The sequence below is a fragment of the Labeo rohita genome, chromosome 8, assembly GCF_022985175.1.
Source record: "Labeo rohita strain BAU-BD-2019 chromosome 8, IGBB_LRoh.1.0, whole genome shotgun sequence".
Classification (NCBI taxonomy): Eukaryota; Metazoa; Chordata; class Actinopteri; order Cypriniformes; family Cyprinidae; genus Labeo; species Labeo rohita.
The window spans coordinates 12878248-12903921 of NC_066876.1; the positions used below are offsets into that span (position 1 = coordinate 12878248).

The following is a 25674-nucleotide window of genomic DNA, read 5'->3' on the forward strand; positions in this document are numbered from 1 at the left end:
ACATCACGACACAGAACTTCACAAAGTCCCTGCCAATCTCAAACCAAATATGATGCAGATTGGTGGTAAAGCACTGAAATGTTTGTTTTTTTTTTAAGCCAAAAACAAAAATAAAGTTTTGGTAATTACATTTAAGCAACTGAACTTTGTATGCGATTCAGTGTGATAAAACTGTGCTTGATATTGGTAAGATAAGGGTGTTCACACAGCTGACATGTTTACCTGTTGCAGCTTACCCACATTATGCACACAAAATCTATGCTGAGAAGTGCTAACTCTTTTGATCAATAATTTCAACTCTTTCAAAATCCAGTCATTTCAATAGGAGTCCATGCAGCTGGGAATATCGTGAGGGTGAAAGAAGCAACAGGTTCAATTTAGTCACATGGATTTTCCATGTTAACCAGTAGAAAGCTGCTTGGTTTGAAAGTGACTTCTGTTTGAGCTTCACAGATCACTGCCCTACTGACAGCAGACAATGCACTAGGGATGCTTGATATAATTGGCCAATATTGGCTTTAAATGTAAATATTGGCATGGGCCCAATATGAAAAATTATGCCGATACATCTTGCCCATACGAGGAATAACTCACATATGCTCAGTGTGTGCTAGCGATTAGATCACGTCAGCAGTGTGGCTCATTCTTGAAGCAAAGTTTTGCCTGAATGATGATTAGATTCACTGTTTTGGATCACTGCATTTAATCTGAGAATGCACATACAGAATGACGCATTCAGTGTAATACAGCTTTCCCTGGGTCCTAATGCCCGTTCAGTAAGGAGTTTTAATTCCATAGGGGGCACTGTTGGCCTACTTCTAAAAAACTTTAAAGTAAAATACACAAATAACATTTAGACTGTTTCTGATTAAATAAAGCAGTAATTGACACCCAAAGCAACCATGACACTTATTGCGTCTGAATTAAATAATTACATATATACCGATTTATTCATTAATGTGTACCATTGCATTTTTCTGGGAAAAAAAATGCAGCAATTAATATATAGTTTATAGCTATTTTCAAAGCTTCAATGCACTGTCATTATAAAAGAGCTTCAGTATTGTTTATTTAATTCTAACAAATTGTTCTTGTTAAAAACGAACCAAAATTGAAAATAATTTGCTTATAAACAGGGGTGCACATACGTTTTTTTAACCTGGTTCTCATAAGAGTACTTAAAGAGTGAACTTATTTTCATGCACACCTGCAGACCATTTATGTGCACCCCTGCTTGTAATTTCTGCACAGGAGAGACTTGGTGTTGTTTCCAAACAAAAGAAAATATAACGGTATCTGCATTAGCTATCAGCCAAAATGAGTTGAAAAATATCAGCACCATTTTTGCCTGCAAAATATTGCTAATGTAACCTTAAGACATTAAATTTTGTTCTTTTCAACTTACATTTTTGACTAATTTTGGATCATTTGTTAACAGGACTGGGTTTTGACACAAATTTCACAATTCGATTTGATTCTGATCCACAAGCTTGCGATTGATTTGATTTTCAATTCAGTTCAATATCAGTATACACACACACACACAAACACACACACTCAAGAAAAAAAAAAAAAAAAAATCTCTCAACTAATGCTGTAAAATACAAATGGGAGTCAGTTGGTACTACATTACTACAATATTTAAGGTTAAAATGAACTGATTTATATACAAACGCTTAAATTACATTACAGTTACATAATCACACTTCTACTCCAATTCATTTTTTGAAATACAAACATTTAAATGGTGGCTGTCATAAAAACTTATGATTTATTCAAACAAACACTGAAGAACAGTAAAAATTATAATGAATATATGGCGCATATATTTAGCAAAATGCTCCTCTGTTGAGTTCATTTTTCTAGCTGACTAACGAGTTTATGGTCATGGAATATGTTTCTTCTGAGGTAAATGTGACGTTACGTGACATTGTTTACAAGCTGTTATACTGAAGCTTTTCCATGGTTAAAACACTGATTAAGCGATTGAGACAAGATATGGATTTCAGTAAGTTGTACTCTTTTACCTTGATTAATTAATTGTACTCTGATTTAACATACCTTCGGATTTTCATTCATGTTTATTTCAGCTGAAACTGGTATTAAAGCAGAGATGATCAGTGCCACTTCTTGTGAACTGAGGCACTACAGCAATCTGCCACTCCATATTAAAATGCCACTGCATGTGCTATTACTGTATAACTGTATTTATTGTTTGAAAATTGTAATAAAATGCACAGAATTTGAAATCTGAGACTTTTATATCAAAAGTAACAAAAAACTAAAAAAAAAAGACTAACCAATTATTTTCGATTTAAGACTCAATATTGTTTTGTATAAATGAGAATCCATTAAAACTGAGAAATCAATTTTTTTTTTTTTTACCCAGCCCCATTTACTTTATTTGTCATACTACTTACAAGGGCTACTGTTATATTGCCTAACAACACTTTTCCCTTTTTTTTAAACTTGATAGCATGTGGTCATTCTAAAACTGTACTGCATGTTTATTTCCATTGAATGATCTTTTTATTTTGCCTGTAGAGGTCCAGAGACGTCTGCTTAAGCAGTCATGCTTACATCAGCATCAGCACAGAGATGCAGATTTCAGCTGTTCACGTTTCATCTAGTGCTGCACCACTAGCCAACTATCAAACACGACCACACGCACACAAACTGCTGAGCTCTTGAAATCCAGGAGAGATGCTAAACCACATGCTGATACATTTTAGTCTCGATTTCGTAACTCCTCGTTCCTTCAAGCAAAATCGACATGCACATTAATGCAACTGAGGCCAGAACGTACTTCTCACGGAAAGTGTCCTTCTCCTGTTCGCTCCACATGTTCATGACCTGTCTGTCTTTGTAGACCTTCATTGGATCGTCCATCAGCCCGTTCATGTTGATGAACTTTATCCTCTGCTGCTCGGCATCAAACAGCATGGGAGGAATCACAGCTAACTGACGCATCTGCTTCTCTGAGTTCTGCAGTGAGAGAGAGAGAGGGAGGAAGAGGCAGTCACAAATATGAAAAGAAAATAAATATGTGAAAAGAAACCGAGAAACAGTAATGCCAAAAGCAAGGCAGACACAGTCAGCAAATATATGACCGCTGAGTCTTGTGTCTGTGTTTAGGAAGCACACTTTGTCTGCATCAGCCACAAAACCCAACTGGTTGTGCAAAAAACCTTTAGCTGTGAAGTCGCTTTGATATTTGTCAGACAAACACACAAACAAGATGAATCCGATTACTGTTTTGAATGCATACACACGTTAATTCTCAGTACAGTGTGTTTGATCTCCTCAAAATTGTATAACTGCAAGCTTACAACTACAATATGCTTCGTCGATGGTGCTGTAGATATGGCACTGAAAAGCAGTGCAGGAAGTAATGTGATTTTAAGTTGCGCCCCTACCTCTTGTTCTGAGATTCCATCAATGATCTCAGAAACCTCATGTTCACTGCGGGCTGCTGAGGCCAAGCCCCCACCTCGCTGAGCCACTCTACTGTAAAGAAACACATATAAATACAGATATAAATGCACTTCTATCAACAGCAGCTTATGAAACCACACGAGCATGCAAGTGTCTTTAAAGCTCATAACAGAACGGGACCACTTACTTCTGCATGCGCTCCTGCAGCTCCCTCTGTTTACGGATCTCAGGAAACTGTTTTTCGTAATACTCCCGCACTTTGCTCTCTTTGGCTCTGCGGCGTGGGTTATTCTCGATGCGCTCAACTTTCTTCTCCCAGGCCTCCATTAGCTGGTCATAGCGCTGGCAGAATTTCTGTTCCTGAACACACCAGCCAGAAAATAAAGTATGAATATCAGTGTCTAGGTAGCGTATGTTGCAGTAGAGTCATCAAGAGAAGAAACATTACAATGAAAGCTAACAATTCCAATGTAGTTATTTAAAGGGGAAGTTCACGTCCAGAACAAAAAACAGCTCATGTCTTTCTTTCTTCAGTTGTAAAGAAATTATGTTTTTTGAGGTAAACATTTCAGGATTTCTCCTCATATAGTGGACTTATGAGGTGCATGAGGCCTTACAACTAATACAGGCACCAATCCGAGATACTCAATCCAGAAAGGGGCGCCCGCAGAAATGCAACTTTGCAATTTATATAAATACTTCTTTGCACGTTTACTTTGAAAACACTGGGTCGGTACTTCTGCAGCAATGTAGGATGATTCTGAAGTTGGAGGAGAAAATGAGATGGGAGTTTTTCGACGTACCCTAACTGCCTTGAACCGGAATGCACAGAGTTCTTCCAGATCTAGACAAGATGAGCATTTGAGGTTAAATGGGTCATCAGATGGCCATTTTCCACAAGTTGATATGATTCTTTAGGGTCTTAATGAAAAGTCTATAATATACTTTGGTTAAAAATTTTCAATGGTTGTGTAAAACAACACCCTTTTTACCTTGCCAAAATTGGCTCTGCAAAAATCATGTTCTCGTCGAGGCTGCATTAAATGTTAATGAGCTCTGCTCGCCCCACCCCTCTCTTCTCTCTGTGGAGTGACGAGCCTGTTCACTTTAGCCACGTTCAGCTGCTGAACTTGCTAACTAGCACGTTATTAGGAAAGATGATTGCTTTCATAAAAAAAAAAACCCTTATTCTCACTTCTGCTGTAGGTAAAGCTGGATCACGAATGAGTTGCGTGAACATAGACGCATTTATGTAGATCGGGAGGTGCATTTTCTTCACAAACAAACGTAACCCACTAGATCTTCAATGGCTCGGATGTCGGGAGTAAATGACGACCACTATGTTCATTATCACATCCAGCAACACAACACCTCAATCGCTCAATCAGAGATATTCTTGTCTAATTTACATCCCTGCTCCGGCATCGAAACAAAGAGGGCGGTCTGTTACAACTGATCTGAGGTAAGATGCTCATGTCAATCAACTATTACACTATCGTGGGAGCGGCCTCTGTCGGTGTGACTGTAATAAGAGGTATCTGAAAATGGCTCGATTTGAAAAAGGGGATATTATTTTTACAGATTAATTAAAAACTACTGCATGGATTTTTATCATTATAGGGTAGATTTGTACATACACTGCCAACACACACTAATGTTCAAACATGAAAAGTTAACTTTGCATCCGATGACCCTTTTAAAAAGTATATAAATTGTCAATTATTTTAGAAAATAACTTTAAATAACTTGGAACTTGGGGGCACCATAAAAGTCCATTATATGGAGAAAAAATCCTGAAATATTTCCATCAAAAAAACAATTTCTTTACAACTGAAGAAAGACATGAACATCTAAGATGATAAGAGGCTGAGTAAATTGTTTGTAAATTTTTGTTTTGGAAGTGAACTTCTTTAATAACTACAACAACATTATCAATTTAACCACTCTTTGCTAACATTGGGATTCTTATTGAGATCCCTTGAAAGGCAATTTTGTTTTTTTCTAGTAATGAATAAACAAACATGGCTAATATTCAGGTACAGCAAGTTGCAACAGTGTCGTCTTGCTGTGTTTGTGTGTGTTTAAATGCTATCACTTACCCACTGTTTGCGAGCATGATTTCTTCTTTTGAAATACAGAATGAGCTTCTTCCTCATTGCCTGATTTCTGTAAATGGGGAATATATAGGCATTAAGCAAAACAAAATGCCTCTAAACTTCAGCACTTAGACCAAACAGTGTATTTATGCCTACATATCGAGGGAAATCAGCCTGGCATCGTGCATTTGAGAAGACATGTACTACTGGTGCTCTTGGCAAGATCTCTGAGTCGTTGGTTTGTGTACTTGTGCGAGTGAGATTAAGTGTGTAGGTGCAGAGGTGGCACTGCATTACGCAGCAGATGGCCTGCAGGATTAGCTGCTGTGCGAGACACTCTGGAACCTAGACTGCAGCTCAATGCCCATGATCTACCCACACATCAACTATTACACAAATATTTCCCACTGGTGCTGCTCAGGTTGATAAAGGACTCCTGAGAACAAAACCCTCAATTGTGTGTGATCAAAGAACTGAAACGTTCTCTCTATCTTTCTCAAACACACATCTGCCTATCTGAAGATTATAAGGCCAAATAAACATAAATAAATACATTAAAAAATATATATATATTGGATGAAAAATATTTCACTTCAATATTTATTTTATATTTTCAGGTTAACTGTGTTAAAAATATTTTACACAGTCAACGCAGGGGTGAGGCTAGGGTTGGCCACCCCACTCACAACTCCTGCTTCTGTCTATTTTTTCTTGACAAGAAGTGCGTTTATTTAGTTGCAGAACATCTTTACGACCAAATTAAACCAGAGACTTTTCAGACGCATGCTCCACCTTCACTTCAGCACCAGGCGCTAGTCAAACAAGCACGGAAATGGTACAGGTGACTAGGGAGCTTCAGTAAAACATCAGTGAACTGCGGTCAGATGAGATGTTTTTAGGCCATATGTCAGCAAAAATAAGTTTTCCTGTCCTTTCAGCCATGCGCGATTCAATTGCACACACAAATTCGGCAGTGCACGCTGTAGCCTCTATCATTTCGTATTAAAAGCGTAATGAATTATGCGTATGTGTCAGATCTGCATCACGTTCATCAGCGGTAGCTCTTAAAGTAATATCATCCAAATAAGCTAATAATCCAGCTGCTGTGATGTCTATTAATCAAGAACAAAAGAATCAAAAACTTTTGTAGCTTTAAGGATTCATCTACATTTAATTTAGTATTTAGTGTTTGAAAACGTTATTCAACTTCTGTATATTTCCTACTTGCTGAAGGGCACAGGTAGCTAAATATGACAAGTTTATGTGAAGATTGTTTTAAGTTCACTTAAATTAGAAGTTGTTCTTTTTAAAGTCTAATAAATGTTAAAACTGTTAGCTCTCAATTATACTGTAATGTTGAATGGTTATAGTCAATGGTTAAATATTAGGAAAAAAGAACTATTTCCTAGAGACATCAGTAGTATTGGCATCATTGATACTTGCCTTCAGTCATAAAAGACGCCATTAAACAAATATTAAAAATATACTGCATTTATGTTGTTTCTACTCGGACTGTTAAAACACAATGTATTATAAACAACAGAGCTAATGGACATTACGCATTATAACAAATGACTGCAGAGGGCGCCAACGGCCTGACAGTTGTTTTTACACTTTACTGTGCAATCTATTCATTTAATATTGACTAAACAGCATTTAATTTAAATGTCCACTTAATCTTCAATATTTGGCCATTTCTTAATGATAGAAAAGCTACAGCCACTGTAACGTCTTGAATATCTGGACATCAAAACGTGTAAATTCAGAGTGAGGGTTTGAACTGGGCAGGTTTATAACTGATTTACCTTGCAAATCTAATGAAATAATGCATGCTGCATTCCCAGATGAACGTTATAATAAAACCAAACTGACAACAGTATGCAGAGATGTAGTTTGAGATGCTCCACACATGTAAATAATAACAGCTTGTGAAGCAGCATTTACTGTAAAGTCGCTCTGAGAGGCACGTACGTAACGCACATGCATGTAAATAATTAAAGTGCATTTATTAAATCTGCATTGCATATACTTATTTAATTGAATCATAGCGTTTGTGAATTTTTAACAGCATTATGCTTTATTATGATTTTAAATGGTTTAATATGTGGAATGTGTGGCACCAGTATTTTGCAGATTACTTGAGCAAAATGCAACTGAGGATTTTTAAATTTGAATACTCAAATACAACTGAAGAATCGTTACAGCCCTAGTTTCTACATTAAAGATTGAATGTAAAATCATTGCACATGAAAGTATATTTTAAAAAAATGTTAGGTGGGATTAATCGCAATTAATCGTGATGATTCAGAAAAAATAAATAAATAAATTGTGATTAAAGGAGAAGTCCACTTCCAGAACAACAATTTACAAATAATTTTCCCACCCCTTTGTCATCCAAGATGTTCATGTTTTTCTGTCTTCAGCTGTAAAGAAATGATGGTTTTTAAGAAAAGCATTTCAGGATTTTTCTGCATATAATGGACTTTATTGGTGCCCCGAATTTGAACTTCTAAAAATGCAGTTTAAATGCGGCTTCAAAGGGCTCTAAACAATCCCAGCCGAGGAAGAAGGGTCTTATCTAGCAAAACGATCAGTCATTGTTTTCACATAAATACAAATTTGTATACTTTTTAAGCACAAAAACTTGTGTGACTTAGAAGCACAAAATTTTTAATGTGACTCGGAAAGAACGAGTCGTCTTGGGGAGTGATTCGTTCAGTCACACATGAGCAACATCCTATTAGGTTCTGTACTAGAATTAGTTCACCTGTTTCGAGTCTTCGGGTTTTTTTGAGACGTTCGTTCATCTTATGGGGCTGTCACGTGATGCTGATTTTGCTAAAATGAATTAAATGACTTAAAAAAAGATTCATTAATTTTGCTGAACAAGATTCAAAGGTCCAAGTCGGTAAAATGATCCGAACTTCCCATCACTACTACGAATCACGTCTTCGAATCACCACAAGTTCATCGTCTGTGTACTCAAAAAGGTAGAGTATGTCGAAAAACTCCATCTTATTTTCTCCTACAACTTCAGAATCGTCCGACATCGTTGTACCCTTTTGTTTGTAAACAGCGTTTGACTTACGTGCACTTTCTTCGTCTTTGCGCGTTCGTTTTGTAAACACTGGGTCTGTAGTTCCGCCTACATTCACGTGACCTTCCGACGTGATTCAATAGCACGTGAACGCATCTCAGAGCCTGTGCGACACAAGCTTTTGTGCTTAAAAAGTAAACTAATTTTTATTTTCAGAAAAAAATGACCGATCGCTTTGCTAGATAAGACCCTTCTTTCTCAGCTGGGATCATTCAGAGCCCTTTGAAGCTGCATTTTTGGAAGTTCAAAATCGGGAAACCAGTGAAGTCCATTATACGGAGAAAAATCCTGAAATACTTTCCTCAAAAAACAATTTCTTCCCGACTGAAGACTGAAAGACATGAACATCTTGGATGACATGGGGGTGAGTAAATTATTTGTGAATTGTTGATCTGGAAGTGGACTTCTCCTTTAATCAGTAATTTCTTTAATTGATTAACAGCTCTAATTAGAATATTGACTGGGCTCTATGCTTGTGTTTCTACAATGCTACTTCTAAATTTCATCCCTCAATCATCATAAACGCTGCAGTAATGAAGGTCGCAAATTAGCATGATTGCAACTGCTTAAACTGCACATCTCCATGTCTCTCAGCGGACTGAGTTGTTTATGGTTTTAAAGGAAAGAGCGAGAGATAAAGACAAGTATACTCACATCTTGATGTTCTCATGGTACTGCTTGGTATCAGACGGCTGGTTGTACAAAGGCTGTAGGGGAGACAGATGAAAGCAGTGGAGTTCAGTTTCACACACAGCGGTCACATCAATGCATCCCAGCTCTGGGAGGACTTCTTTTTCTACTGTCCCATTTTTCAGCCAAGCCCAGAAACACAGAGAAGAGTATCCTCTCCAACACCACATCTAAAACCTTCTGCTATCATCATCATCACACACTCGTTTTGAGTTGTCTAGTGAAGGATTTTTCCGTGGGGAAACTGGGCATGCGGCAGTGTGTCTCTTGTCTAGAAAGTGCGTGATAAAAGAGGTTGGTCACTTCCTGTTAGGGTTCTAATCAAATGAATGCTGAATGGCATTGCGCCAAAAGTCTCTGCACGAGGTCAACAGCCATGCTGTAAACAAATAGGCAGCAGCGCATGTAGTCACACACAGACTCGCAGGCTGAAGGAGTTCATATTTCACACTGTGGAGGTCATGTTACCGCAGTAGGTTTTCATACACCTCAAATTCGACAATCACACAAAAATATATACATATTAAAAAACAAAAATGATTTAAGAAAGTAGAACTTAAACATTGTGTAAGCAACAACATTATGAACATATGATGATAAACTGAAGACCCTGTCAACGTCAACTCTGACATGATTGGCTGATTTGACACCTGACCCCATCTCTTATTGAAAACAACACTGTGCAAGTGCATGAGCTGAACTGATACTGCTATAAAACAAATATATTCACTCTATTAACATCAGTTGACATCATAAGCCTTTTAATAGAGGATTAATGGAAAAAAGTGTGAAACAAGGTTCATAGGAAATTAATAAGAGGAGAAATGCAGACTCACCAGCTCTACTCGGGGTCCGAGTCCCTCCAGGATCCGATGAGCCTCCTCAGCCTTTTTCTGTTCAAAAAACACACAGCGCACATGTCAGCGGCACATCACCACGGCAACACACCTTACACTCTCTCTAGCGCACACACATAAACAAGCCAGCGTATAAGGGATGTACTATTAATAGAGCTCTCTACAGAAGAATACTCGCTGCCCTCTGCCATCTACCTCTCTCCCCACTCTCTTTGTGAAAGAGGAGAGAGAGAGAAAGAGGGGAAGAGGGACAGAGAAAGAAGGCTGGGGAGGTAATCCAATTAGATGCAATAAAGAAAGAAGAATCTATTACATTCTGTGCTGTCTTGCTCAAATGCAGAGAGTGCGAGAGAGAGAAAGTAACTGAAAGCAAAACAAAAAAAGGACTCTTTATAGGAAGATGGTGACAATATCAGCAGACCGCTGGGTATTTTGTGTGGCTTGTGTGTCTTCCACGTAAAATACAAAATGAAAGCCCTAAAATTAAATTTCCCTTCTCTCTCACACAAAAAAACAAAACAAAGCAAAACAAAACAAAAACGGAATACTTCAGATAAAAATGAATACACACTAATCCGCTTTCTTAAAAATAAAAAATAAAATTGAATTTTATTAAATGTAAAAAAAAATGTAAATAAAATCTAAACAAATATAACAAAATAAATAAATATAAAAACATTACAAAATAAAAATAAATATTAAATTAAATTAAATTAAACAAAATTAAAATTAAATTAAATTAAAAATTAAATTAAACAATTAAACAATTAAAAATTAAATAAAAATAAAAAATTAATTAAATAATAAATAAAATAAAAATAATTAAATAATATGAAACAAAATGAAATTAAACAACATTTTAAATTAAATAAAAATAAAATAATAAAAAATAATTAAGTTAATTTGATTTAAATAAAATAAAAATAAAATAATAATATATTATTTTAAGATAATAATAAAATGAAACAATAGAAAATAATTAAATAATTAAAAATTACACTAAAAAATTAAAAATTAATTAAAATTAAAAATAAAAAGAAAATTAAAAAGAAAATTAAATTAAATAAAATTTAAGTTAAACTAAATAAATAAAATGAAATACAAAAAAATTAATTAAATTAAAAATGAAAAATTAAATAAAAATAAAAATAAAATAAATACAATTAAAAATTAAAACAAAAACAAAACAAAATAAAATAAAAAATATTTTTATTTTTATTTCTACTAGCCAGTTTTACTACAATTACCCATATGTGTGTATGAAATATTATGACCTCACTACAAGCAGCTCACTATGAAATTATCTTTTTCAGTGAGCTGATCTGATCATCAAATGAAATGCTCATTTTTAACTGCCAGTCTCTTTTATAATAGCAAACAGCCTTCCATTTTAAAGGTGACGTATCATGGAAAACAGGATTTTTTTCTTGCCCTTTCACAATGCAGAGGCAGCTCTTTCACTAAACCAAGCACACCTCATTACAAAAAATAAACTGAGTCATTCAAAAATCATATTATGACGTCAAATACAAGCACATACAGATATGACCGCCCACATTTATATAACATCTATTCAGAATACAGCAACGTGAGCCACCCTAACATAGGAAGAACGTCAGTAATTTTACATAAGCAAGGCTGCACGGATAAGTGATTAACCTGATGACTATTTTGTCAATGCATTCAAGTTACACAATTTTTTTTGAAATTATTAAATTATATTTACTAATAATTAATAATAATAATAATATTTTAAAATATTAACTAAATTAACCTCTTTCTATTTGTAGCTTAAAACACTATTGCTGTTAGGACAAGCTTTTATCAGTTTTATTGATTAGTTGTTTTATTGACTGGCATTGATTGACAGGATATTTACATATAGACATATTGAAGATCCTGTAACCAAATTAGCAAGGGAGAAAAAAAATACAAAACACTTTTTTGCTGCTAGAATCTTGACTAACATTATAAAGTGAAAACAACAAATGCTACTGTAAAACATGACACCTTTAATACGACATTCTCCTCTCCCTCAATGAATCAGTGTGATACCATCACTTCAACAAAACTACGTTCTGTATTCTATCCTGTGGATTTCAGAGAGCATCGAGCCCTTCCTGGAAGAGAACTGGAAGGCGTGAGTGCTCTTTGGCAGCATCACAGCATGAGAGGCCTTAATGGATTAAGAGATGGTGGGTGTGATTAAAAGATCACAGCAGGACGGAAGCCAGAACCACCTGACAGAGGAAACGAAGACCTGGATACACTTGAGGCAGAGAACAGTAAAAGCCAGATAAAATTATGAAGGAGATACATCAAGCTTCCAAACGGTTTGTTCAACTTTAGTGCTAAAAAACGTCCTTGAGGATGCATTCAAATAGGATAGCTGGTAACCCGATAATTCAAACCTCAGGAGGTGGTTTCAGATGCATACAAGATGTGACAACAACAAATATAAAATAGTGAACAACTATCTAGAAAACAACCATCATAAAAACAATAATGTGCTATATAGACAGCGGCCCAATTATTCGATAGCTCGTCATGTTTTTGCGTGCCTTCATAAACAGACGCTGGCAGATTATCACAACTAAAACTCCACTAAACATATCTGCTATATAAACTACTAGGGATCAATTTCCCATTAAAACAAGATATAAATATTATAATCACATAAGACATTCACACGCTATAGCTCAGGTTTGAGACCCTCTGCTGTAATCCTCTAGTTTCTCCCCACTAGAGGGACCACTAGCACCACAGACACAATGCTGCAGTATGCAGTGTATTGAGCCACTCTTCATGGCTGCATCCCAATTTACATACAATCTATAGTATATAGCAGGAAAAGTCAAGTAGCTTCATTTGAGGGCTGGATTATTAAACAGAACATTTGAAGGGGGCTGTCAGTAGTTAAAATGAACTAGTATTACCAACAGTAACTATAAAAGTATCTATAAAAGATTCAAATTAGTGTTGTCAATTGATAAAAAAAAAATTAACTAACCACACTTTTTTCTGTAATTAATCATGATTTATCACATATGAATAGTCATAACTTTACAATGAACCTCCTAAGCAATGTAGAAAAAAATGAATATGGTATATTTTAAATATGTCTGGCATCTTATTACTAAGTAGTATTACTAATAAAGGCCAGTATCACTGATACCAGTGATGTTACTGCTGTCTATTAAATTAAATTTTAACATTTAATAGGCTCTGAAAAATACATAAACTTTTAAATTAAGTGAACGCATAACAATCTTTACATAAACTATTTTTATATGCATAAAATATTTACAGAGTTTGTAAAGATACTGTAAAATGAAATTCCAGGATTTTCAAGGACTTTAATCAGAGATCTCTCTTATTAAAGAAAAAAATCTGAAATGGATAAATAAAAATATTCTAATTTTTATACTAATAAAAAATTGGTAAAGCACATGTGAAGTATTACAAAGTATACTACACTTTTACTATAGTAAAACCACAGTTAATTTTCTTAAGGGTACTGTATTTGTGTGTACTTTCTTTTTTCTGTTTTGTTTTATAACTGTACTGCTTTAATGGTTTGATGTTTCTTACTGTTTAAGAAAAAAAATCAGTGAAATCACTTTGAAATCCTGACATGAAAATGATTTGCGAACCCACTCCGAAGTTCCGATCTAAAGCAAAAGATTCGCAAACCTGCACCAAAATTTCATTTGAAGAAACATTTGACTTAGATCTGAACTTTGCATATTGCAAATCATTTTATTTGAATAATTCAATTTGTGAAATGATTCACAAACCCATTCTGATCTATGATCAAATGATTTGCAATACACAAGGTTACAATCTAAATCAAATGATTCACGATACATGATTCATGATGAAGTCCCGATCTGCTATACACAATCCGATTGAAGCACTTCTAAAAAACAATGAACGCAATGCGACGCAATGGTGTAACTGATTTGAAGTTTCGAAAATCTCTGTATCACCCATCACTACGTCTGGTTTTCGCTAGTGAATTGCTTGAAATGAATCACCAAAGTCATGAATTGGAATCGATCTGAGTGGTTCATCTGTTCCTCTTTTTGCATCTTCAGCCATGTTCACACGACACTGTCAGTACTACTACTTGCTTAGCTCGGCTGTGCTGGCATTAACTGAAATAAGCAAAAAGGTATGTTTTTTGAATTGCGTGAATTCTGTGTTAAATGTGTGCTTATTGACAAAATGAAGTACTTATTTCATAGTACCTCTTCAGGAATATTGCTATTTTCAAAGGTTTCCAGGCCTTGAATTTCAAAAAGTCAAATTCAAGTACTTCAAGTACATTGTACCAAACCTGTATATAGATTATTCTTTATTCAAGCTACAAAAGTTAATTAGCGAGTGATATCTCTTTTTCTTTTGTTCTTCGATGTCCATCAGTGACAGAGCAGGTTTCACTTTAAAACCTCATCATGTGATGCAGATCCCACACACATCTGATTTTCTTCCCCAACTCTTTACGGTCATTTAAGACTTTTTAATTTACTTCAGACTTCGGTGTTTAAAAGGTCACTCGAAAAAAAAATGCACATTTTGATATAATTGTGTGATTTTGTCCGTTGAAGCGCTACTGGAGTGCTTGTCTGCAGCGGCTCAGCATATGCGTACAGCCGAACATGCAGCCTTTCAAACTATACTCCATTTGATAATCACCTTCATCCAGTGTCTGCACTATTTCTCACCATAAGTTATGACCAATAACTGTTTTTAAATTTGTTTATATTCCTGTAGATTGTTGTTGTTGCATCTCTTCAAAGACCATTTGGGCCCGGGCCAGTGTTGGCACCTTGTGAACAAACAAATTAGTACAAAAACAATGCAAGGCGTATATGCGACCTGTCACATCGATATGCAAATTTTATGGATGTATTCTGTGGCCGGATTCCATAACAGGTTTAGACTAGTCTATACATTAGTCTTTAGTTAGCCATCTATCATCTGACATTTTTTTGCAAAGGGCGTCTGACCTTTGCGCATTCACTTTGTAAACACTGGGTCGGTACTTCTGCAGCAATGTAGGATGATTTTGAAGTTGGAGGAGAAAATGAGATGGAAGTTTTTCCACCTACCATAAATGTCTTGAACTGGAGTGCATAGAGTACACATGCACATTGTAGAGCTGGACAAGGCAAGCATTTGAGGTTAAAAAGTATATAAATTGTACTTAATAACATTGTTTCGCTAAATAGGACCCATAATCCTTGGCTGGGATCGTTTAGAGCCCTTTGAAGCTGCATTGAAACTGCATGTTTAATTTCTTCGTGACTGAAGAAAGAAAGAAAGAAAGAAAGAAAGAAAGAAAGAAAAATGAAATCTTGGATGACATGGGGATGAATAAATCATTAGGAATTTTTTATTTTGGAAGTGGAGTAAACATTTAAGGCTGGTTATCATTTTTAAAATTGGTTACATAAAAACATATATTAGTCTAAGATGAACCCAAAAATAAGACTGAATACCACTTGGCTAATTGCTAGTTGGTCATACTACTTACATAGAGGCCCCTGGTGTACTCTCTTATAAAAATTAAGAAATATTTACTCTGCCATTAATAGCAAAGTATTTATAGAGCACACTATGAGGATTAAGATGTAGCCAGGGGTTCTGTTTGAAGTCTACAGAGATAGAGAAGCGGTCTGTGTATTTGAGTCATAAGGTGGGGGGAGGGTCTCGGTTCACCATCAATCGATTGCAGCACCTCATTACACATTTAACAGCTCGTTTCTCTCATTAAGATCTGTCACAGCTGTTTGACTTACCTGCTTGTGTTTAGAGATGAGCTTCTATAAACATCAATGTTTACTTAACATTTATATGCATGTATGCAGTACGTACAATGACTGTTTTTCGTTCTTACCCTGTTTTCATCATAGATGATCTGGACAAGGCTGCGGTGTTTGGCTTCACTGGGTGGAGGCGAGATGGTGCGCTCTGGCTCCTGGGGTTTCGCAGCTTCTTCCTCCAGCTGTTGCTAAAAAAAGAAATACAGAGCATGAGACCTTCCTAACAACCCTGACTGCTATAAATCAACAGTGACAAATGTTAAAGGGGTCATCGGATGCCCATTTTCCACAAGTTGGTATGATTCGTTAGGGTCTTAATGAGAAGTCTGTACATACTTTGGTTAAAATTTCTCTGGCAGTGTAAAAAACACATTTTTTACCTTGTCAAAATCAGCCCTTTTCAGAGCGAGCCGTTTTGCTGCATTTGCCTTTAAATGCTAATGAGCTCTGCTCACCCCGCCCCTCTCTTTTGTGGGCTGACAAGCCATTCTCTTTAGCCGGATTTAGCAGTGAAACTTGCTAACTAGCACATTATTAGGAAAGGAAATTTGCAAAGATGCATAAAAACCCTTATACTCACTTCTGGTGCAGATGAAGCTGCATCACGAATGATTTATGTGAACACAGACGCATTTATGTTCAAAAACGAAAGTAACGTTAATCCTCTGCATCTTCAGCGGCTCAGATGTCAGGAGTAAATGACGATTACTATGTTCATTATTACAACAACAACAAAACCCCTCAATAGCTCAATAGGAGACTTCCGTGACTAGTCTTCCCTGCACCGGAGTCAAAACAATGGTGGTTGGACTGTTACAGCTCACTCTGCCACACAGACAAGATGCTGAAAATGGCTTGATTTGAAAAAGGGGATATTACCTATAAAGATTTAAAAGATACCACTGGGTGGATTTTTATCATTGTTGGCTGGTTGTGCACACACACTGCCAACACACATTTATGTTCAAACAACATGTAAAAGTGAGTTTTGCATCCAATGACCCCTTTAAAAAAAAATAAAATAGGAACTACATTAAAACTCCTATTTATACTGATGAAAGAGGACTAATGCAACCCTGCTAGAATAAGCAGCCAGACACAATAAGAATGCAATATTACGTGAGCTAATATCAACGCTATCCCCACATCAGAAGCACTGCTAATATCAGACAAGCTCTCTGATTGGCTGAAGAGCACTAATGCTTTAGCTAAAAGAGTCAGCGAGACAACTTAATAGCCAAAGATTGATGATCAACAATAATTTCACAGCTTACACACAGATGCACACAGAAACGCAGAGGCCCTGGCTCCAATGAAATCCTGACAGGGGCCTCCGTCTTGCAAACATAAGCCCAAACTCATATGGATCAGCTCTAGCGCAGGATCAAGACGCTGTGTGTGTGCTGAGTTAAAGAAAATAAACGAGCCGTCCCGCCGCCCTCGCAGACAGTCAAACACGCGGTAATCTGATATTCTCACTTCTGTCCTCTTCTCTCCATCACTCCCTCGCTTTACGTTAAAGTTTACCGTACCATTTAATTGCCCCAGATGTTTTAATGCTCCGAGGAAACCTAAGGGGAGAGGAGAGCGATGGACGGGGTCTGTTACCTCACTGAAAAAAGATGCCAAATCTTTCAGAAGAAAACAGTATGGGGTTGAGGGGCAGATGAGGAGAGTTTCATTTTTCTTGGTAGCGTGACTGTACTCATACGACCACTCAGATTCGGAGCCGTTTCACTCCCTCTCCGATGCTCCATCACCCCCTCAATGGACGAACCCATGGAGCGCAGGTGGCTTCGATTTATTGAGCAGCGGTTTGGACACGGTCCAAAACCTTGAGTGAATGAGGGGGTCTGTTTTACAAGAAGACGGGGGCTGCTTATACATTTTCTGATAAGCATGACTAGAAATATCTGAGAATACATTCTAATGCAATCTCCTCGTAATACATACAGTTACTCTTGTGCAAATTAGAAGACATAAAATAGGCGAATATGCTTGATGCAATTATTCCACTGAAATAAGTGACCTAAAATTATACTGCTGCATTAACGCTTGAAGTAGACCACTGAGTAATGCCGCTGCCAAGAGGAAAAAAACGAGAGGGGGAGAGGAAACCGAGAGAGGGAAGGAGAGCGAGAGGAAAGAGAGGAAGTGTGTTTGTAGCCGTGTGGCCTGCTGAGGCAATAACCACACAATCATCACAACTCCACTCCGCACACACTCATCTACTATTGCTACTACACTAGAGTGTCCAGATTACATAACACTAACTGCACTGTGGATGACAAGCATCTACTTATTGCAGCTCTGAAAGCTGTACTTAGAAAGAAATCCTTGTCTTCATGTAAATAAAAAGCTTTGCAGACCATGCTGGTGCTTATTTTAGAAGGCCAACTTTTCATGAAATAAAATGTGGCAAATGTGCTTAGCAGGGACAATCATTTGATGTGCTGTTCAAATACATCTATGAATTTACAGCTTTAAGACAGCTGGGGTGTAGGTTACCTGTTTTTTACGCAGTTTACAGATCTGCTGCTCCACCATGGTGATCTCCCGATCTACACGGTCCATGTTCTGGATTAGCTCCTCTTTGGAGAGGCGAGAGGGAACGAGGTCCAGGTCGGGCTCCATGGGCACTGGACTCACGGGAGAGATGGGCTCAATCTTTCCAATGGAACTGCTGCTGCTGCTGTGCTCCTGTACAAACACACACACCATTGTACTCACTCAGACCTGCAAGATGCTTTATTTTGTTTGTAAAAGTTGTGGTTTCAAATTATTTTTCCTCTCATGAACATTAAGAAAACAGAAAAGCATTTAGTTCTGGTTAGAATAACTACAATTCCATCTAGGATGACTAGGGTTAAATTGTAATATTAATTATCAAATAGACTTTTAGACAGTTGCTAAAGTGTTTTGAGTGATTGTTAAAGAAGTAGTTCACTTCCAGAACAAAATTTACAGATCATTTACTCACCCCATTGTCAGATGTTCATGTCTTTCTTTCTTCAGTCGTAAATAAATTATGTTTTTTTGAGGAAAACATTTCAGGATTTCTCTCCGTATAGTGGACTTCTATGGTGCCCGTGAGTTTGAACTTCCAAAATGCAGTTTAAAAGGGCCCTAAACAATCTCAGCCAAGGAAGAGGAGTCTTATCTAGCAAAACGATCGGTTATTTTCTAAAAAAAAAAAAAATAAAAAAATAAAAAAGGACAATTTACACACTTTTTAACCTCAAATGCTCATCTTGTCTAGCTCTGCATGTACTCTGTGTATTCCAGTTCATGACAGTTAGGGTAAGTCAAAAAAACTCCCATCTCATTTTCTTTTCCAACTTCAAAAATCATCCTATATTGCTGTTTTTTTGTAAAGGGCATTTGATCTTTGCACATTCACTTTGTAAACACTAGGTCAGTACTTCGGCAGCGATGTGGGACAATTTTGAAGTTGGAGGAGAAAATGAGATGGGAGTTTTTTGACATACCCTAACTGTCATGAACCGGCATACACAGTTCATCCAGAGCTAGACAAGACGACCTTTTGAGGTTAAAAATATATAAACTGTCTTGTCTTTCGTTTTGTTTTTTTAGAAAATAATCGTTTCACTAGATAAGATCCTTCTTCCTCGCCTGAGATTGTTTAGAGCCCTTTGAAGCTGCATTTAAACTGCATTTGGGAAGTTCAAACTCCCGGGCATCACAGAAGTTTACTGACAGGAGAGAAATCCTGAAATGTTTTCCTCAAAAAACAATTTCTTTATGACTGAAGAAAGACATAAACATCTTGGATGACAAGGAGGTAAGTAAATATTAAAATTTAAAAATAACAACTTCTAATTGACTTTAGGAGCCGCTGCTGCTGAACGTGTCGCAGATCTGATACGCATGCTCATAGTTTAATTCGCACTTTAATATGAAATGATACAGACTGCGTGCACCACCGCATTTGCACGTGCTACAAGCACAGTATAATGGCTGACAGGACAGGTAAATTGACATATGGCCTGACAACATCTCATCTGACCACAGTTTACTGTTGTTCTATTGAAACTTCCTCGTCACCTGTACCGTTTCCGCGCTCGTTTGACTAGCGTCTGGCGAAAAGTCTTCCATTTGATGTGGTCGTAAAGACATTCTGTGGCTAAATAAATGCAATTCTTGTTAAGAAAAAAGAAACAGAAGCAGCAGGTGTGAGTGAGGATGGCCAACGCTAGCCATGCCCCTGCGTTAAATGTGTGAAATATTTTTAACACTGTTAAAGTGGAAAAATTAAGCACCTAGTTTGACAAGTGATAATGTTTTTTTTTTTTTTTTTTAACTTCAAAAGAACAACATTTATTTAAAATATAAATCTGCTTTAACATTATAAATGTTTTATGGTCACTTTTGATCAATTTAATGCGTCCTTGCTTAATAATAATAATTAAGTGAAAATGTTTCCATTATCACGATTTGTTAATAAATGACTTGTATTAATCACAGCCAGGTAAAAATGCCAAGTCACTGAAACAAGCCGCACCATTGGAGAACTCCTTTGTGTCCACAGCACAAACAAACAGTGTTAGGAGTTCTGCGTCAATGTTTCATGCTTAGGTTTGGGGATTTGAACAAACCCCTAACCTCAAACATGAGCAATAGCAATAGTGATGCATGCCTTGGCAAGCACTTCTAATTAATGCTATTCAGCAGTTCAAGGTTTTGACATTTTGGGTTCTTGGAAATAGATACAATGCACTCTTTCTTCTCTCGTTAAGAACTATGAAAAACACGGTTACAACACAGTACTGCTTAGAGACTGTTTAGTGGTGAATTTCACCTCTTATAATAAACTGAAGAAATGTACACAGCAGATCAGTGGTTAAGGCTATTGAACGTTCAGCTAGTTTAAAGTGTGGTAAAAGCCTTTGGGCTCATTCTCTCACATGAAGAGAATGTTACATAAGAGGAATGATCAGGGAGGGCTGCTATTCTTTCTCTCACCACCCCTTAAACATCACTCAGGCAGAGCAGCCCTTAGGGCAAACGCATGGACTGAGTGGACACAATCAGCCAACAAAAAAGAACAAGACCAAAAACACTAATACATAACCACAACAACAACCATTTTTAACACAAAACTTTGCTGACCATCAGGCTCACATGAAAGATTATTAACACCCCATGTGTTTTAAATTAAATGGATTCATAACTTACGGCACAATAGACAACGCAATCTTTCATAATTAATCCCATCTTTACGAAACCCCTTAACATGTGTCGCTCCAATTCCAGATTGTCCATGGAAAGACTAAGACAAAGCCAAATGTCCAAGGACACCCTGAGAGCTCTGCAAATGTTCAAACCACATTCCTAGAGGCATTCCAAACTTCAGGCAGGATTTAACACTTGAAAAGGATTTGATAGAGGAGTCACTTTAGGACTCAAAGCTGTACTCACTCACACTCACTCACTCTCTCTCTCCCTCACACACACACCATGTAGAATGAAAAGTGCCTTGTTAACCCCACACAATTACTTTCAAGGACAAGCACTATAATCCTGCCAAGTCTCGGTAACAAGAACCAACCAAGAATCAGAAATGTGTGTATGAGAATTAAAACCCCCAAGCAGCTTTACATAAACACAAACCTGAGCGCTAAGACGTGAATATGCACTGCAGTAACCTTCACACAAACACATACAAGTGCCAACACACACACACAGACTGACTGAAACTCCTTTCACAGGGTAAAAGTGGGGCAAAGACAAAGGTGTGGTGTTTGTATGTGAACTGAAGGTGTGTTTGAGTGCTTATCTCTATTTATTTCTCTGAAATGCTGTTCAAACATACATTCATAAGTTAATTTACAATCTTTTGTGACACTGACTCATTTTTCAATCGACCAAGACATTAAGGCGGAAAGGGAGTCAAGGGTTGAGATCAGTAAGATTTTAAGAAAAATACAATTTAAGCAAAATGCATTAAACTTGCCAAATGCGTTCTTTAACTTTATATTCATAGAATCCTTAAAAAAAATACATTACAATTTCTATAAAAAAGCAAGCAACATTGATAGCAATGAGAAATGTTTCTTTAGCAGTAAATCAGCATATTAGAATGATAATATAACAATACACCTAACAGTTTATTGACACAATTTTCATCCACACTGTGCAGCACTTAGTTTGCCAAAAAAAAATAAAATGTTTAAATATCATTTGATTACATTAAAAAAATAATAATTAAAATGTTCAAATTAAACATTTCACAGTGCACTATTATTGTTGTGGATTTTTGTGGACTCAATTGTTTAGACATCGATTTTTGCTATAAATAATTAAATAAACCATTAAACAAAGCATTAAGATTGAATCCAGAAAATTTTAATTGTTCTGAAAAAAGTGAATAAATTAAGGCTGTCGTAACGATTAATCGCGAAAAAAAAAAAAAAAAAAAAAAAAAAAAAAGCAAAATACAAGTTTGTTTACATAATATACGTGTTTGTACTGTGTATATGTATTATATTATATAAATATATACTACCAGTCAAACGTTTTTGAACAGTAAGATTTTGAATGTTTTTTAAAGTCTCTTCTGCTCAGCAAGCCTGCATTTATTTGATCCAAAGTACAGCAAAAACAGTAAGATTTTTAAATATTTTTACTATTTAAAAAAAACTTTTTTATTTGAATATATTTCAAAATATAATTTATTCCTGTGATTTCAAAGCTGAATTTTTAGCATCATTACTCCAGTCACATGATCCTTCAGAAATCATTCTAATATTCTGACTTGCTGCTCAAAATATATTTATTATTATTATAGGTTTAGTAGATGATCATATTAGTTTTATTATATACTTTAATCATCACTATTGATCAATTTAAAGCATCCTTGCTAAATAAGAGTATTAATTTCTATTTAAAAAAAAAAAAAAAACTTTTGACTGGTAGTGTATATATGCATACAAATACTTTCAAAATACATACATGTATGTGTGTGTAATCATCTGTAATAAATATACAGTACAAACCTATTAAGTAAACACAAACTTATTTTGCATGCATTTAATCACACTTAATAATTTGACAGCTCTAAAATAAATAAAAATAGAACTGACTTCATAGTTTATAGTAACTCAAGTCAACAGTACAATCCCATTTTCAAAACAAACATTCAAGATATAAAATAACCCTATGACATTAACAATCCTCAGACCTCAAGGGGGGAAAAAAACAAAAAAAACAAAAAAAAAAAAAAAAAAAAAAAACAGACCTACTCAACTACTTAAATGCAGTGATATTTTGGCTGTGATTATGGGATGACTGTACAGTGTGTTCTGGTGACATTTTCAGCACTTCTTTCTACATGAAAGCTCTCAGCTGCCATGACAACAGCTGTGGCAAAACATCCCTCCATTGTGGACATACAAGCACGTACGTGTGTGTATTCGCATTTCATATCTGCTCCAGACCCATTTCACGCACCGTTTCACATTACGGACATGAATGACCCCTCAAATCGCACAACTTGAAGATTGAAAAAGCATTACTAGGGCACCCAGAACTAGGCATGACTACTAGCGCCCAAGCAACTGCCAACATGCAGCAACAAAACCACTGGCAGTGTATACAGGGTTTTAGCGATCAGATTTTTGCCAGGTGGAAAAATCTCATTTTCCACTGGATTTGAGGCCTATCTAAAGACCTAAAGGTGGGGCCTTTGCCTAGCCCAGTGAGCAACTCCCATACAACCACCCAACACACTCTAGGATCACGTGCCACTCGTCATTTCTTCAAACTCCATTGTTCATCCCAGGACAGATGTGCATTAGTCTGACGAACTTTAAAGAGTATGAAGAACATGTAAAATCCAGTTCTGAGCTCTGACTCAATAACACGTTTGTGAATCACAGGCTGTCAGGGTAACACGAGTCATCTGACACCCTGAGCTGTAACAAGCCATTAGACACAGACGCGCTGGTTCACACCTGTCAGAGTGCTGCAGGTATGCTGCAAATGGCACACACTAGTGTGTGTGTGTGTGTGTGTGTGTGTGTGTGTATGAGAGAGACTCGTCTCCCCCCTGAGCTTTCGGTTCCACTCGCTCAGCTTCACGAGCGTCATCGAGTGTGACAGCTCTTACATAAAGAGAGCGAGAGATTTCCTATGTCCACTTTGACTTGAGTGTCCTTTGAAATGTCCCGCTGTCTATCTCTCACCCAAACACACTCAAATCCTCATGTAAATATCCTCAACCGCTCAACCGTCACATCTAGGTCAGCTCCATTACTAATTAATTACTGTTGCACAATGGCTTCCACTTACACACACACACACACACAGTTCTGCCTCTGAGCCCCATATTGTCAAGGCTGCTAAAAATACACAAAAGCTTTAGGGGGAAGTCATAACAACTCAGCACAACATCTCTGGATCGGGAGCGCGATCACACTGACCTTAGCACACAACACACACAGGCTTGCTCTAAGGGTGTAATCATTCTGCCCTTTACATCATGCCACAAGCAGGAGGTGTGATCACAGCGACCTTAATCCTGTTGCATACACGCACACACACTCAGAGATGCACATTAAGGGGTGTAACTCAGTTGTCCTTAACAAAATTTAACAAACCCACAAACATTTTCCTTAAAAAAAACAGATTCTTTAATTCTTTCAAGACTTGAACAATAAGCCCAGTGTACTTACGCTGCATATTTAAATGTCTGATAAATAAATCTAAAAACTCTGTTTACATAGCAAAACCTTGTGAAATGTCTAGTGAAAGAGACAGTCCTGAACTACAGGCTGCAATAGTCAACGCCCAATAGCAGCCCGTTTCCACCACTGAAAAAAACAACAACAAAAAAATTCTGATTTTTTTTTCTCAGAAATGTAAAATAAAAACATGTAATTCTAAGTTAGAATTGTATGATATTAATTTAAAGTCGGAATTGCGAATTTATATCTAACTTTAACATTCTAACTTTTCTTTCAGAATTGCAAGATATAAACTAGCAATTCTGTCTTTTTTCCCAGAATTGTAATATAAAAACTCGCAATTCTGAGAAATGAAGTTTATCTCACGAGTTTCTCACAATTCTGACTTTTCCTCGTAATTGCAAATTTTTAACCTCTAACTTTTACATTAGAACTTTCTTCTCCAAATTGCGAGTTATAAACTCGCAATTTTCACTTTCTCTCAGAATTGTAAGATAACAACTCGCAATTGTGAGAAATTAAGTCAGACTTGCGTGATATAAACTCACAATTCTGACTTTTTTCCTCAGAATTGTAAGATGTAAACTTGCAATTGTTCATATTTCACAACCCTGACTTGTGTGCTCTAAAGTCAGAATTGTGAGATATAAACTCTTCTGACTTTTTTTCTCAGAATTGCGAGTTTATATTCCGCATTTCTGACTTTTATATCTTGCAATTCTATATATATTTTTTTTTAAATAAATAGTGACCTCATTTTTTTATTTTCTAATTACAACATACAACATGGGTTTTATAAATAGGTTTTAGAAGTTGAACAAAAAAAGTTGAAAAGTTGAACAGCTGGGAAAAAAAAAAAAAAAAAAATCCATTTTATTTTTCTGGATCCTTTTTTTTTTTCCTTAATGTGGTTGAATTAAATTGGATTAATCAAAAAGCATGTCTAATTAACTGAAATCATGAAAC

The 25674-nt window shown here is 36.3% G+C and overlaps 1 protein-coding gene across 8 annotated transcripts in view; it reads right to left on the reverse strand.

The window, feature by feature from the left end:
• Positions 1-25674, reverse strand: part of ncor2 (nuclear receptor corepressor 2) — a 112374-nt gene that overhangs the window by 47909 nt on the left and 38791 nt on the right. For 7 of the 8 annotated variants that reach the window (XM_051118021.1, XM_051118026.1, XM_051118023.1 and 4 more), the window contains exons 5-12: positions 18512-18703; positions 16078-16191; positions 10155-10211; positions 9283-9335; positions 5535-5601; positions 3623-3795; positions 3417-3507; positions 2807-2985 (exon numbers count right to left, since the gene is read on the reverse strand). In XM_051118021.1, the coding sequence (XP_050973978.1) occupies positions 2807-2985; positions 3417-3507; positions 3623-3795; positions 5535-5601; positions 9283-9335; positions 10155-10211; positions 16078-16191; positions 18512-18703 (926 nt within the window). The remainder of the gene's footprint in view (positions 1-2806; positions 2986-3416; positions 3508-3622; positions 3796-5534; positions 5602-9282; positions 9336-10154; positions 10212-16077; positions 16192-18511; positions 18704-25674) is intronic. The other variant, XM_051118020.1, reaches the window with a different exon arrangement.